This window comes from Penicillium cosmopolitanum (genome assembly GCF_028827165.1).
Source record: "Penicillium cosmopolitanum strain IBT 29677 chromosome Unknown utg000012l:1.0-3308103.0:1.0-3310761.0, whole genome shotgun sequence".
NCBI classification, from domain to species: Eukaryota; Fungi; Ascomycota; class Eurotiomycetes; order Eurotiales; family Aspergillaceae; genus Penicillium; species Penicillium cosmopolitanum.
Window position 1 is genome coordinate 747,153 of NW_026622682.1, and position 13,671 is coordinate 760,823.

General features: G+C 48.8%; 6 protein-coding genes across 6 annotated transcripts; 3 read left to right on the forward strand and 3 right to left on the reverse strand.

Annotated features, from left to right (window-relative positions):
• Positions 1-2,241: 2,241 nt before the first annotated feature.
• On the forward strand, positions 2,242-3,764 carry N7509_013055 (DUF2841 domain-containing protein; the record flags this gene model as incomplete). The annotated part of the gene is made up of 5 exons (XM_056637692.1): positions 2,242-2,342; positions 2,408-2,685; positions 2,735-2,920; positions 2,987-3,549; positions 3,636-3,764. 5 exons carry the CDS (start codon positions 2,242-2,244, stop codon positions 3,762-3,764), a joined length of 1,257 nt encoding a protein of 418 aa, XP_056481199.1.
• Positions 3,765-4,805: 1,041 nt separating this feature from the next.
• On the reverse strand, positions 4,806-5,498 carry N7509_013056 (uncharacterized protein; the record flags this gene model as incomplete). The annotated part of the gene is made up of 1 exon (XM_056637693.1): positions 4,806-5,498. One exon carries the CDS (start codon positions 5,496-5,498, stop codon positions 4,806-4,808), a length of 693 nt encoding a protein of 230 aa, XP_056481200.1.
• A 54-nt stretch (positions 5,499-5,552) lies between these two features.
• On the reverse strand, positions 5,553-7,067 carry N7509_013057 (Zn(II)2Cys6 transcription factor; the record flags this gene model as incomplete). The annotated part of the gene is made up of 1 exon (XM_056637694.1): positions 5,553-7,067. One exon carries the CDS (start codon positions 7,065-7,067, stop codon positions 5,553-5,555), a length of 1,515 nt encoding a protein of 504 aa, XP_056481201.1.
• Positions 7,068-7,544: 477 nt separating this feature from the next.
• Positions 7,545-9,484, forward strand: N7509_013058 (MDR family MFS transporter; the record flags this gene model as incomplete). The annotated part of the gene is made up of 4 exons (XM_056637695.1): positions 7,545-7,778; positions 7,836-8,605; positions 8,710-9,083; positions 9,141-9,484. 4 exons carry the CDS (start codon positions 7,545-7,547, stop codon positions 9,482-9,484), a joined length of 1,722 nt encoding a protein of 573 aa, XP_056481202.1.
• A 924-nt stretch (positions 9,485-10,408) lies between these two features.
• Positions 10,409-11,513, forward strand: N7509_013059 (RTA1 domain-containing protein; the record flags this gene model as incomplete). The annotated part of the gene is made up of 3 exons (XM_056637696.1): positions 10,409-10,565; positions 10,666-10,914; positions 11,053-11,513. 3 exons carry the CDS (start codon positions 10,409-10,411, stop codon positions 11,511-11,513), a joined length of 867 nt encoding a protein of 288 aa, XP_056481203.1.
• Positions 11,514-11,859: 346 nt separating this feature from the next.
• On the reverse strand, positions 11,860-13,199 carry N7509_013060 (Zn(II)2Cys6 transcription factor domain-containing protein; the record flags this gene model as incomplete). Its single annotated transcript, XM_056637697.1, has 2 exons — positions 11,860-13,065; positions 13,131-13,199. The coding sequence occupies 2 exons, from the start codon at positions 13,197-13,199 to the stop codon at positions 11,860-11,862; spliced, it is 1,275 nt and encodes a 424-aa protein (XP_056481204.1).
• Positions 13,200-13,671: the final 472 nt, after the last annotated feature.

Consider the following 13,671-nt stretch of genomic DNA (forward strand, 5'->3'; position numbering starts at 1 on the left):
GCTGATATTAGTTACCTCCTGTGTATGCGTAGCGCAAGGCTTCTACATGAGGGATATGGTCGCTAAATTACCTTCGAACTTGATTCGAAAGGTTTCAGTAAACGAAATACCCACTCGACCTGCCATAGTGAGCCAAAATATCAAATGTTGGACTGGCAAATGCGAACTATGCTTCCCACTGAAAGTGCTCAAGCATTTGTGCGTACTTGAGAATTCATGAAATCATTATTCGCCTCACCAATACACCCACTAGTGGGAGGGGTTGGGGCACTACCTCTTAGCGGGGAACAGGAGTGGCATCGCTCATGCTCCTGATAACCGGGATTTGCTAACGCCTTGTGGCGTCGGTTTTATCTCGCCGACGTGTCATATTGTAACTATTGCATGAACCGGATTGTTAGCTAGGATGTATGTAGGAGTTCGTGGGCGGCCCGGCGCACAGACCGTGAATCCGTGCGCTGCAAATCCTCGTATTCTACCGATCAAATATTCAATAGCTGATTCGCTGTCTGTCTCAGGGCGTGGTCCTTCCATTATGCCTACGAAAAGGAAACTGTATACGAACATACTATTATACGAATTAAGTGTAGACTGGAGGGAACTCTATCTGTGCTGGCGATTCTTGTGGCATAAGCCAAATTGTTTAAGCGAACTGAACAGGAAAATGGGTTTTGCTAATTCTCATTATTCAGACATTATGCACACACACCAAAGGATTTCTTGTCGTAGTCAGATACAAGATAATCGATCAACCTTGCGATCCGATCTAATTAAATAAATATACCTATGACTAGTAATCTGATCTCACTGATGTTTTGGTCCGTTTGACGTGAACGCTAACGATAACATCGACAGGCACTACATAGGAGCCTCGCGCTAAGACGCAAGGATCGCCCTTGGAGGCTTGAGCTAGTTCTCCGCGAGTTACCGATTCGTCTTGATGCATGCATAGTTTGAGCCCGTCAGGAAGGATCGACATCCGGGAAGATGTTCCGGCCATTTAAAAACGGCCCTCGGTAAATCCCACACGTTTAACATAAAAATGCATGGCAGAATCACAGGGACCTACGAGGCCCCGAAGGAAGACTCTTGCGTTTTTATGGGCCTGTCATTTTCTTCTGTCTTCTTATCTTGGATATACTCTTAATTTCCAAAGCCTGAGTCATGCATTATTCAACGCAAGGAGACTCTATAACGGCGTAGAAAGTACAGAAAATCGCGACTACTTTGACAAGGTAGTTGGTGGCATTTGTGCGCGACCAACAGGTGATCCACATTCCAGGCCTGTTACATTCGGCCAACATGAAGGCAGCCTTGACATGCCAAATGCCATGATATTTTGGTCTCGCGGGACATATTTTGTTTTTATTTCTTCCTTTTTTCTCTTAAAAACCCTGGTTTCTGGTTGGCCAAGTTATAGAAACTGCTTTCAAAGTTGCTTCATAGACCGAATAGCTGGGATCTAGCTCTAACTTAAAGCTTGTACTTTTGCTATTGGTTCGTAGATGTATCGTTTCCTCTCATGCAGTGGCCCTCATGATACGGCTGACGGAATGAACCGTGCTAGTGAGCATGTCAGACACAGCAGAGATTGCCGGCCCTTTGGGTAAGGTATAAATGTCTGGGGTAGATTCCACACCCCAGTTTTTGTCCCATCTGGAAGTCGACACATCTGTTCCCTTTTTTCTTCTCACTGACAGCGTCTTTGCGGTTCTTCGACGGTGGCCTTTTTATTCTGAGAGCTCTCCCGTTTTCGCATTCCAAGTTGGCATTTTGCCAGGCTAAAAATCACATAAGACAGTTTTGGGTATAAATTTCGTTATAAAGAGAAGTGAATAGGTCTTTATCTCATGCCATGGTAGCCACTTGTTCTAAATGCTAGATTGAAATATGCTGACTGCTAGTCAGGAGGAAGCGAATGTACCCGCGGAGGCGACGTTGAACAAGATGCCAGGCACACAATTTTTACTCGTATATCTCGACGCAAATGGACAAATTCGTTTAGAATCATCTGGGCCAATCGCGGATAGTTGCAATACGGTACTATCCATGAAGGTGATTGATGCATTTCTGAGAGCTGTTCAAATGTCTAGAGAAATCTGCTTGCCCAATTACCAAGGTATTTATGACTATCATCCTAGCAATGATCTCAATTGACGAAAATTACCAGTCGAACCCAACATATCGCCTTCCCCTTGTCAAAACGAACCGGATACGGAGAACAGTCTACCCCTCTCATCAATGGCCATTCAGACCAATCCTGGACCTAAGCTTGCGAACCATCGGCCCATGAGACAGCCCATCACCGAGGCTGCTAAATTCCAGCCTGTTTACAATCAGCCGTCGCCCCTTTCCCCAGCAAATTTTCCAAATATCAATGGCAGGGCATTTCCAACGAAACACACAGATCTGTGAGCGACAAGAAAGTCGCGATATCAGTCAAGGACCATGATTTCTTGACCCTTTATTATGAAAAGGCCTTCGAAAATATCCAGCAGACCAATTGCCGAACTCTAGCTAAAGCCTATGTCAAGCTCGTAGAGCCTCAGAAACAGGTGAACTATCCATACAATGGACGAAAGGTCATTGCCGGCACTAAAAGCCAGCTTGATCCTAATGAGACTAAGCCACCATGGTGGCCGTCGAGAGTCACCCATCGGGAGCCAGATCACCTCCCTAAATTTGGTAAGAGAATTCTCATGATGGAGATGTTAACTTAGCTAACCTGGCCAAGAGCGTATCCAGCTTCTAGTTCATATTCTTTGCGAGCTGCGAACCAGCCACGGCATTTCGGTTGCAGAACTTAGAAAAGCCGACCAGCAAGTTCGACATCAGATTAATCCACCTGGACGACTGCACATCCTGGACGAGTTATATCGAGTCAGGCAACAAGAGGAGGAGTTTTTAAACGGACAAAATGGTTGGCATTAAGACATATCCTCCAATAACGAGCTCAAGTTGTTTTAACATTTACTTTCCTCTGCAGACGAACAAAAGATGGCTTGGATCTCCCACGCAAACTTTCCCGGTTCTTTAGACGCTGTTGGTCAGACAAGCGATACTATAAACAGCGGCTCTCTGCGCACTCTTTTCACTCGAGATATAGAGGCATCGGACCACTCAGCATCACCATGGAGCAATCACGCGTTCAGAGTCAAAACCGAGAACGAAAATATCAAACGAATAAAACATACGATCTCGCCAAGGTCCGCTTCAGAAGATGGCTCTCCGGTTGCTGCTCGATCCTTGAAAAGGAAGCTGAAGGTTGCTGAAGTTTACTCAGCTGCTCGGGCAAAGAGCTCTCTTCTTCCCACGCCCTATGCCTTTCCTCCTACCCTTACCGATCAGCTATCTCTGGTCGACTATTATGACCCGGCTTTTCTACTCCAGCCCCTCAAATTCCCAGAACCCAGTCACTCGATAACCAGCATACCAAATCAATCATCGCAGCACCAGGAAACGTGTGACATCTATCTCCAGAATCCCGCCATCGACACCTCAGCTCAATACTGGCCAACGCTAGATCCAACCTGCCACCACAACATTACTGTACCACAATACCAGCCACCTTCCCCAGATCCACCCTTTAATATGCGGTTTCCCTCGATGCCGACTGATGGCATGGCTGCTCCCAGAACACCAGTCTGTTCACTCCCAAATCTAATAACACCGAAGGCGGAAGCGTCTCACAACCCGACTCGGAGTTTCAGGTTAGCCTGATGCGGAAATTTCAAGTGGTTCGTGGTGCTCGGTATAATCTATAGGAGCAAGGTTTTGACCAAGGTTGGATTCCGTAAAAGATCAAAAACTTGAACAGCCTCTTCTTTTTTAGCGCTCTTCTGCCTCCAAGTTCCCTCTCCTGTCTCTTTGGCCTGTTTCTATCGTCGGTATTTTGTCTTCTAGCATATTTATTCCCAATACATGTCGGGCGTGAGCAACCAATCAAGTTTTTCAGAATCCAACCTAGTCCCTCTGATCCATTTCCCCCAAACACTACGGTTGAATTCTTCGTATGCATAATACAGTACACGCAACACTCAAAAGTACTTATTAACCAATCCTTACTGCTGGTAACGACCACAAAGCGCATGCTAATCAGCCAGCCGTTGCTCAAACCTTGCATGAGCTTAGCCTAGCCTGACCTCGGGCCCTGGCCTTGAACCGATAAAATCCCAATCCCCACCAAATACGAATCAAAGTCAAAATTAAAATTAAACTCCAGGCAACCAAGAAAAATTAAATTTGAACCCTTGATTCGAATCAAAATCGATACTATACCATTCTCGAGTATGAAAACGAAAGAGAGCATAAAGATCCATCTGCCTCCTCAGCGCGAAACAAATGATCTACGCTCAACTGTTTCGGGAAATGGGTACGAAGTGCACGAAGAAATTCTCTACTCCTGAGTGGGATATAGTTAGAACTATCCTACTACTATCGTAATCGGCTATAGCGTACCCGAGTAGGCCGAATTTACTCAATGTACTGAACCCATTACACAAAAACTAAAACTACCATAGATAGTGTGTGAAACAAGAATAGATGGCGCCATGAAGACTGCATATATCATATTCCTGCTGCTTCCAAGGTTGAAGATGAATCAGAAATGAAATAGAGGTAGAGCTTAAACGCGTTCGATTTCCAAGTTCTCAATATGCCCTCTACTATATCCTAGATCTGTTAATGATAAGTGTGGGTGTGGTCATATTGACAACTCTGTCAGGAGGAATATACTAGTATGTGCCTACATGCAGACCGCACAAATATTACGCCGCGGCCTATTCCGTGCCGCATTTTCCATACTCTCAAGTGCCTCTCATCAAATTATCCAAGAAAGCCAAGTCGAGATCCTGAAATGCATTGTCCTCAATTCTAGCGCTAGTCCCACTGTGTTCAATCTGCTGCATGGGATCGTCTGAGAGAACCTCCGAGAGTAGCGGTGCAAAGAGAGCAGTGACATCATCGTTGGTCCTGTTGCTGTTGATTTCATTCTGGTAATGATTATTATAGGAATCTGGAGACAGTGGCGTTGCAATAGACGTTGGTTGTGTTTGTGTCACTAGTTTCTGCTCTCCTCGTATGCTGACTGGGGTTTGGCTCTGTCGGTAATATGCCGATGGCTTATATGGTGCTTGGGAATTCATCCCGTCAGTGCGACTCTCGCTCGCAGCTTGAATGACCCCAAAATACGGAATATAGGTATGTGTACCGCGGTTAGTCGAGTCATCGGATTGTGATTCTTCAGTCTCCGGCCCTTGCACGCATACGCTTTTGGCGCTTTGCGGGTCACCTTCAGCTGCCTTGGCCTCGATGGCGAGCAGCCGGTTCAGCAACTGAGCACTTCGCGCACTGAGGGCGTCGGAGTTCAGGCGGTTTAGATCCTCCATGTTTTCTTGTGCCTGCTCGATCATCGCACGGTCGCCCAGATATTGGGCGGCGAGAAAATTGTCAGCCTGCTCAGACCGGTGACTATGCAGGTGAGCCAGTATCAGGGTCATAGCGGCCATCAGAGCAGTGAAATCGATGGTGCGGCAACTAAAAGCTACTTGATTTCAGCGGCGCAGCATGATGAAGCGGGATAAGATCTCTCGCGAGGCGTTGACACAAGTGATTCGAGAATAATCGAACTTGCGCTCAAGCGAGTCGCGAAATAAGTAGGGAAGGTGGAGCTGGTTGAGGAGGTTATAATGAAATAATTGTTCTGAGAGTCGTCGCATTTCCCAGAATAAAGCCTGTGAGTATTGCTTCTCGCCGCTGAGGTTTGGGACCAGCCACCAGCGGCTTGGCAAGTTCCGAGCCGCTCGCTGCAGTTGCTTATCGAGATTCTGCGTCCAGGAGTAATCGTAGCTGACCGAGTCAGATTCGTTGCGGTCCAAAATTTGCGATGCGATGACACAATGGATTCGCTCAAGACGACCGCTGGCCGAATCCTTGGCGAGCATCGCATCGGAGGCCATACTCTGATCGGAGGTTCCTTGTGGCATACCGAGAATAAGGCACATCTGTCGATCGTAGAAGACAATGCGAAACCACATGATGTCCGGGTATGCCTTGGTCTGCGGATGGAGAACCGTATACTGAGTCCGAGCCCCCGACCGATGAAAGCCCATCGACTGCGCGATAGTCATGGCTCGTCGCGCAGTCATCCAGCTTCGTCGTAAATACCCGCAATTCGCTTGATACAAGCTCTCGATCATAATACATTCCAGAAACTCAAAGCTGCCCACGAACCTGACATTGGTGGTCACCAGACTGATAGCTTTATCAGCTAGACGTTCGCGTATCGCCTGTGGGGCCTCCGAGATGCCCCGGAGCTCTTCATTGAGATCGGGATCGGGGTGTAAGTGCTGGAGGAAGCTCGCTAGATGCAGCATGTGACGCGCTATCGGGTGCGAGTTTGGACCTGGGACCTCGCGCAGCCGCTCTTGCGACCGAAGGCCACCATCTTGATTGAGAATTCCGTACGGGGTAGTTAGGACTTCATGGAATGGAATAGAATGGTGGCCGCCACTAGCCTTGTAGATTATGGCGGTATCTTGTCGCGAGGGCAAGAAACCCCAAAGAGTTCGAGACAATGCATCGGCCCCGGACGCGCCTGGATCACCGATGGCATGGGCAGACGATGAATTTCGGTCAAGAATGAGATCATCCTGAGGGTGTCGGTCTTCGGTCGGGGTATTGATGGGCCCATGAGATGGAGGAGACGCGTTGCTTGAGGGATGCTTGCAGACCGATGGTGGGGTTGGAAGACCAGCCAGCTGCGACTCCACACGTCGCAGGCGACTCCGTAGCTGGCGATTATCATCTAAAATGGTGGAAATGGTGGGCACTTTCTCCGGGAACTCCTGGCTCACGCATTTGGTCCAACGTGTATGACAGCCAACGCAGACTGCGTTATCGGGACCGTCAAACACGCATTTCATCTTCCGTCGCTTGCATTCCCAGCAGCTCCGAGTTCCCTTTCGAAGTTTTTTACGTTTCAGAGGGGGCGCCGAGTCCCAATACTCCGGGTCGAGAGTAGGACTCCTGTGGGCTTGTGCTGTACGCTGATCAGAGGCAGCGTCCATGATGGGTCGGTCTGGCCTTGGTTAGACACAGGTAGTACGTAAAGCTGGACAGGTTGATTTTACTGTGGGCTGATTATTCAAATATTGGAAATAGATGCAAACAAAATAAAGCGATTCGAACCTTGGAACAACTGGCCATGAAGGGCATGAAAGGCATGCAGGTCCGAAAACGCGGCGGAGCAAATTGTGACTGTACTTTACGTTAACTCCGGTAATATTCGGACCCAAAGAGCGCCAAAATCCCATCGGCCCTGTTCGACAGTTACATACATATACATACTCCGCCGTGATATCGGCGGAGTATGTATAGATTCCTGCATCGCATCATCCAGGATCTTCGTCCGCCGCAATGGGGTTGAGGAGTTTAAAAATTAAGGGACCTACGGACTTATAAACTGCTCGCATAATGCCAGTGGCAGACAACTTCGGCATTCCTCTCCTGTCACTACGCAGAAACTACGTGCAATAGTTACTAATATGTCGACAACCACTTCCGATCTGGAGTTCAGCAAGAACTTGAACGTCACAGGCCATTCGCCTTACAATACCAGCCTCACAAACAAGGAACGAGAGAGCGACGGTCCTGACGGAAGTGGTCATTTGAGCAGCGATCTGGACCAGGATTCAGACCCGGAGTACGCGACCTCATTCCGTTTGATCATCATCATGTGCACCTTGTGTCTCAGTACTCTGATCGCAGCCTTGGACCTGGTCAGTATTATCCACACCTCTTTGGTCCCTAGCTAACACGATAAATCCGGTCCACAGGGTATCGTTGCCACGGCTATCCCGAAGATCACCAGTGACTTCCACGCTCTCAGCGATATCGGATGGTACAGCGGCCCCTGCTTCCTTTTCGTCGGTACGACCTCCGCCTCGTGGGGTAAGATGTACAAATACTTCTCGGCTCAATGGACATATATGACAGCTCTTATCTTGTATCTGATTGGGAGTATCGTGGCGGCCACGGCACCTAGCAGCATTGCGTTAATCATCGATCGAGCCCTGCAGGGCTGGGGATGTGCGGGCACACTCGGCGGCTCCGTCCTGATCATTACCTTCACGGCCCAGCCTAAGACTCGTTCCTTGCTCATCGGCCTATGGATGGGTGTATTCATGATCGCCACGACCATCGGGCCCCTGATAGGTGGCGTGTTCACGACTGAGGTCACTTGGCGATGGTGTTTCTGGGTGAATCTCCCGGTGGGAGGCACAGCTCTCGTACTGCAATTTCTGTTCTTGCGCATGCCAAAACATATCAAACCCGCCTACGCAACGTGGAGGGAGATTTTACTGCATCTTGATCTCCCCGGTTGGACTTTGCTGTTCACCTCAGTCATCTGCTTCACCTTGGCTTTGCAATGGGGCGGCCTGGAGAAACCATGGAGTGACGGCTCTGTCATCGCCACCTTGACTCTTTGGGTTGCCTTGAGTATCGCGTTCGTGATCGTCGAGTGGTTCCAGGGCGAGTACGCCCTCATGCCCCTGAAAATGTTAGCGGACCGTAATATGTGGTCGAATCTCTTATATGCGTTCATGTGAGTATATTTCGTACTTAGCTTTGGCTAGGAGACTTGAGACTTCGAGTTGTTTGTATTGAACTCATTGGAACAGAGCTAACTTGTGATTATATGTTCTTCAGTGCCAACCTAGCCAACTTTCAGATACTATTTTATCTCCCCATCTATTTCCAAGCCGTTCATGGCATGTCCGCTATTGATAGTGGCGTCAACTGCCTTCCGTTTATGACCTTCTACACCTGCGGGGCCATAGTCAGTGGTATACTCGTTGGGAAGACACGCTTTCTTCAACCCATCGAGTTTGGTAGTGGGCTGATAGCAGTTCTTGGTGCCTCTCTGATCTACTGCATGGACGTCAAAACCTCAAATGCTTGGTATATTGGCGCTCAGATCCCTTTCGGGCTTGGAATCGGTCTAGGAAACCAGGTTCCGGTGACAGCGCTGCAGGGTTTCGCGACGCCGGAAACAGTGGCAGCGACGATGGGGGTAGCTTTCAGTGAGTAGTAACAAATCCTGTTGCCGCTGATTTTGTCCACTAATCCTTTTCCCCAAGTGGCCCAATCTATCAGCGGGGCCTACTTTGTTTCGGCCGCTAATTCTATCTTCGATAACTACCTACTGCAGAATTTGGCACGTACTGCTCCTCAAATCGATTCATCGGATATCTTGTACATTGGAGTGTCGGAACTTACAAAGTATTACGAAGGGGGGCAGCTGGCTTTGATTCGAGATGCATATATGGTTGGGATCGAGGATGTCTTTGCCTTCGCCCTGGCCGGTACCGTCCTGACCGTATTGCTGGCCCTTTTGATCCCGTTCAAGAGACTTCCTTCCCATGAAACCAAGGAGGTTGAGGACAAGGAGGCAGCGGCCAAACAGCGTACCAGAAGGGGTTAGGATATACTAAAGTAGAGTAGAAGTCGGATGTGGCCCATGCAAAGCATCAATTCACGGTCGTATCTACCTCCACCTATACCTGCATCTTTTTCTTCCAACTATTTCCCAGCCCGACTAAGATACTAAGCACGTGTGAAAAAGCCCTCATGGCCCAATGGTAGCCTCCAACGTATCGATGTGTCAAAACGTAAAACCAAATACTAGTATAAGCATTGAACAATAAAGAAAGCAACCACCCCCACCACAAATCATAATTGAGAACACAAATATTCGTCCCTCATCAGCCAGCCATTGCTAAACCTTCATGGTGCCCTGTGCCCTGAGCGATGAAAATCCCAATCCCCACCAAACACGAATCAAAAAACTTAAAAGTAAAATTTAAAATTAAACTCCAGGCAACCAAAAAGAAACTTGAACCCTTGATTCAAACATGAAGCCAAAATCGACACTATACCATTCTCGGGTATGAACACGAAAGAGAGCACAAAAATCCATCTGCCTACTCAGCGCGAAACAAGTAGATCACGCTAAACTGGTTTGGGGGATTGGTACGAAGTATACGAAGGGATTCTCCACTTTTGAGCAATATGCGTAGAACTAACGGTTTATAGCCTGTGAAGTGGAGGGAAGAGGATAGCAGAGCCCCGGTATGAAGGTACCTACTAATCTCATGTCGTGTCGTGTCCGTACCGATGCCCTATTTAATGCGCCATCGAGAGCAGAGAAAAAGGGAGGTGAAACGTCCACTGGGTAGTAAAAATAAACTGGCTTTTCATGGGGGGTATATAAGTAAAGTTAGTAACTAATAACTGGATCAAAATATCCACATCAAACCACATCAAATCAAGCCAAGCGAGCCTTCTTTCTCTTCACACTCCTTTGACACACACTCTCTTCCTTCCAAAAGTCAATCAAACACCCAACATGCCCCCAACAGGATGGAAAGCATACCAATACAACCCATCAATGGGCGCAGCAATCCTCTTCATAATCCTGTTCGGCATAACAACAATGATCCACACATGGCGACTGTTCAGCACGAGAACGTGGTTCTTCATCCCGATGATGATAGGAGGATACTGTGCGTAACAGAGCACCTGCTTCACTTCTCCCCCTCTCCCTTCCATTCCCTGCCACACGCAACCCTCGCTAACCAAGCCCACCGTTATTTTGCCGTCCAGTCGAAACAGTAGGCTACATAGGCCGCGCAATGTCCGCAAACCAATCGCCAAACTGGACAACGGGGCCATACATAATTCAAAGCACACTCCTTCTCATCGCACCGGCTCTGTTCGCCGCGAGTATTTATATGGAACTTGGACGGGTGATTCTTCTTGTGCGCGGTGAACGGTTTTCCATTGTGAGGGTGAATTGGTTGACGAAGATTTTCGTTGCGGGTGATGTTTTGAGTTTTTTGATGCAGGCTTCTGGTGGGTTTGCTCCTCTTCTCTTCTCTTCCCGCTGCTCTCACACTGCTTTGTGCTCTTCCTTCCTTCGAGGCCATCCGAGTGTCGTGTCGCATCGTTTCGTCTCGCGTAGTGAACATCACTAACCCCCACGCAAAACAGGCGCCGGCCTAATGGTAACAGCCGCCAACGGGGGCTCAACCTCCTCAGCAAGCACCGGAAAAACCGTCATAGTGGGCGGCCTATTCGTCCAAATCCTCTTCTTCGGCATATTCCTTCTCAGCGCGATAATTTTCCAGCGTCGTCTGACCTCCTCGCGCGGCGGTGGCTATGTATCCAGCATTGACCATCTACCGTGGCGAAAGCATATGTTTGCGCTTCACACGTCCAGCGTGTTGATTTTGATTCGGTCCGTTGTTAGGGTTATTGAATATGTGCAGGGGACGGATGGGTTTGTGATGAGTAATGAGGTTTTTATTTATGCGTTTGATGGGTTGTTGATGTGGGTTATGTTGGTTATTTTTGTGGTTGTTCATCCGTGTGAAGTGGGGGCGCTTTTGAAGAGGGAGAAATTGAGGGGTGGGAGGGGGTTTGGCGTTGACGGGGGTGAGCCTTTGGTTTAGTGTTGTGTTTTGCGTTGTGGTGGAGTGCAGTGGGTGGTGTCCGATGGCCGCCATCGTGTATTATACACAGCTGGTAAGCTGGTAAGCTGGTGGGTGGGTGATGGCGTGGCTGGAGCTGCGACTTTATCATGGATCCATGGAATCGCAGCGTGTTTATGTTTTCTTTTGTTGCTGTACACTAGTATCACTAGTGCGATGTGTCGATCTGATCTGAGCTGAGCTGATCTGCGCAGTGGGTATCAAATTAAGACGTCTGACGAGAATCCGTGACTCGGCAGAGGTTTCGCATTGCCTCGTTTTGCCCTTCGCTTCGCTTCGTTCCGCATTTCGAATTGCCCTGCTCCCTTCACGCAACCATCTGCTCAACATAATTCGCACCAAGGATAGCCCTCATAGCCCAATCAACCAAAGGCCTCCACTGCTCATCAAGAATCGCCCAAACAGCCTTCGCAACTCGAACACACCACTCCCCAAAACACCACCGATGCCTCATCGCTTGCAACAGCACACCATAATGAGCTAACATGACCAAAGCCATCGGTTCGCGCTCGCGTAGCAATTCCATGAATCGCGCCGGTAGTCGAATTGCCCAGCGACCCGCTATCACGCTGGCCGTCATACCGCCGTAAACCCAGCTCAACATTTCGGCAAGGTTGTCGATGGTTGAGGTGTAGATTTCTGTTTCGTGGGATTTGTTTCGCGAGCCGCAGACTTCGTTTGCTTCGTGGAGTTGGTTTATTGTGTTCGCTGCATCGGATGGTAAAGGTGCTGCAGTGATTGGTTCAACTTGGAGAATTGGGGCGAAAGTGCTTTGACTCAGATAGTCTGATGGGGAACGGATGACTTGTTGAATTCCCCGAGTTAGGACGAGAACTTGGTATAAATCATCGACAGAGGTCCAGGGGTCTTGAACGTCTGGTGGGGCGGGGAATCCGAATGTATATACGACGACGATACTAGCGAAAGCGAACATTGCTTTTGCATTTGATTCGTTGATTTCGCCCAATATTTCGCGGAATAGTGCCAGGGCTTGATTCTGGTGCGCGACGGCTCGGGTTAAGTAGTTCGAGCGTGAGGATGGATCTGAGTCTGTGCGCGCGAGATGGAGAGCTGAGACTGCGAGAATTCCGTGCATGAGGAATGGATGCGAGAGGGCTTCTTCGGGGACATTGTTGCGCCAGACTGGATCTGTCCGCTCAGTGCGGGAGAGTGTGTGGAATGTCGTGTTACACCATTGCATCATGAGTTCTAGATCGTGCAGGTTCAGTACAGGGACTGCTGAGCTTGTGTCGGATAGTCGGTTTAATAGGCCTAACGTGTCGGCGGTTGTGGCGGGGCTTCCTGTTGATACGGAGACTGAGCCCATGGAGCCTATGCCGCTCATGAGGTCGCGATCACGATCACGATCACGATCACGGTCACGATCGCGGTCTTGGTCGGATGGACCTTGGAGTCGCTCCTCGTTTGCCCAGAGGAGAGAGGTGGATGAACCGTATTCGCATTCGGCATGGCGTTTGGCGCAGTTGGAACAGACTGGCCTCGCCTCATCGCACTGTGTGTGGTTAGTCACGAACTTAAGCTTAATCATGAATGGCTTCGGGGGGAATGAATGAATACCTTTACCCGTCGCCGCTTACACTCCAGGCAGCCATGGCGAGATTTGCGGTGCGGTCTTCTTAGGGCCATTGTCAGGGAGCCATATCTGGGGAAGTGGTAATAATGTAGGGAGGGGGTATAGAAGAGAAATGAACTATGAGGTCAGGCTGGGCATGGGAAGTGGCAGTGGCAGTGGGCACGGGGAAACAAGAAATAGTATAGAACGACAAGAAGGACAAGGCTGGGGATCGAGTCTGGGCATGGGGCAGAAAGGGAAAAAATAGCAGTGACAGGCTGCAGGCCAAGCAAATTCAAATGAACCCCAGAGTTACAGAACCGAAAGTCAGATTTGGAAAAGAAAAAAAAAGAGAAAAGAAAAAAGAATGAAAGAAAAGAAAGAGAGAGAAATTCCCGACTGGGCAGCAGGCAACAGGATTGTAGGTGGGCGTAGGAGAAGTGGGAGTGTGTTAACTATGGGCTGACTAAGTGGTGAACCCTGTCGATCAAACAACAAAAAGGCTTGTTGATCTGAAACATTGTCTTTCGCTTATGCGTATGGGTA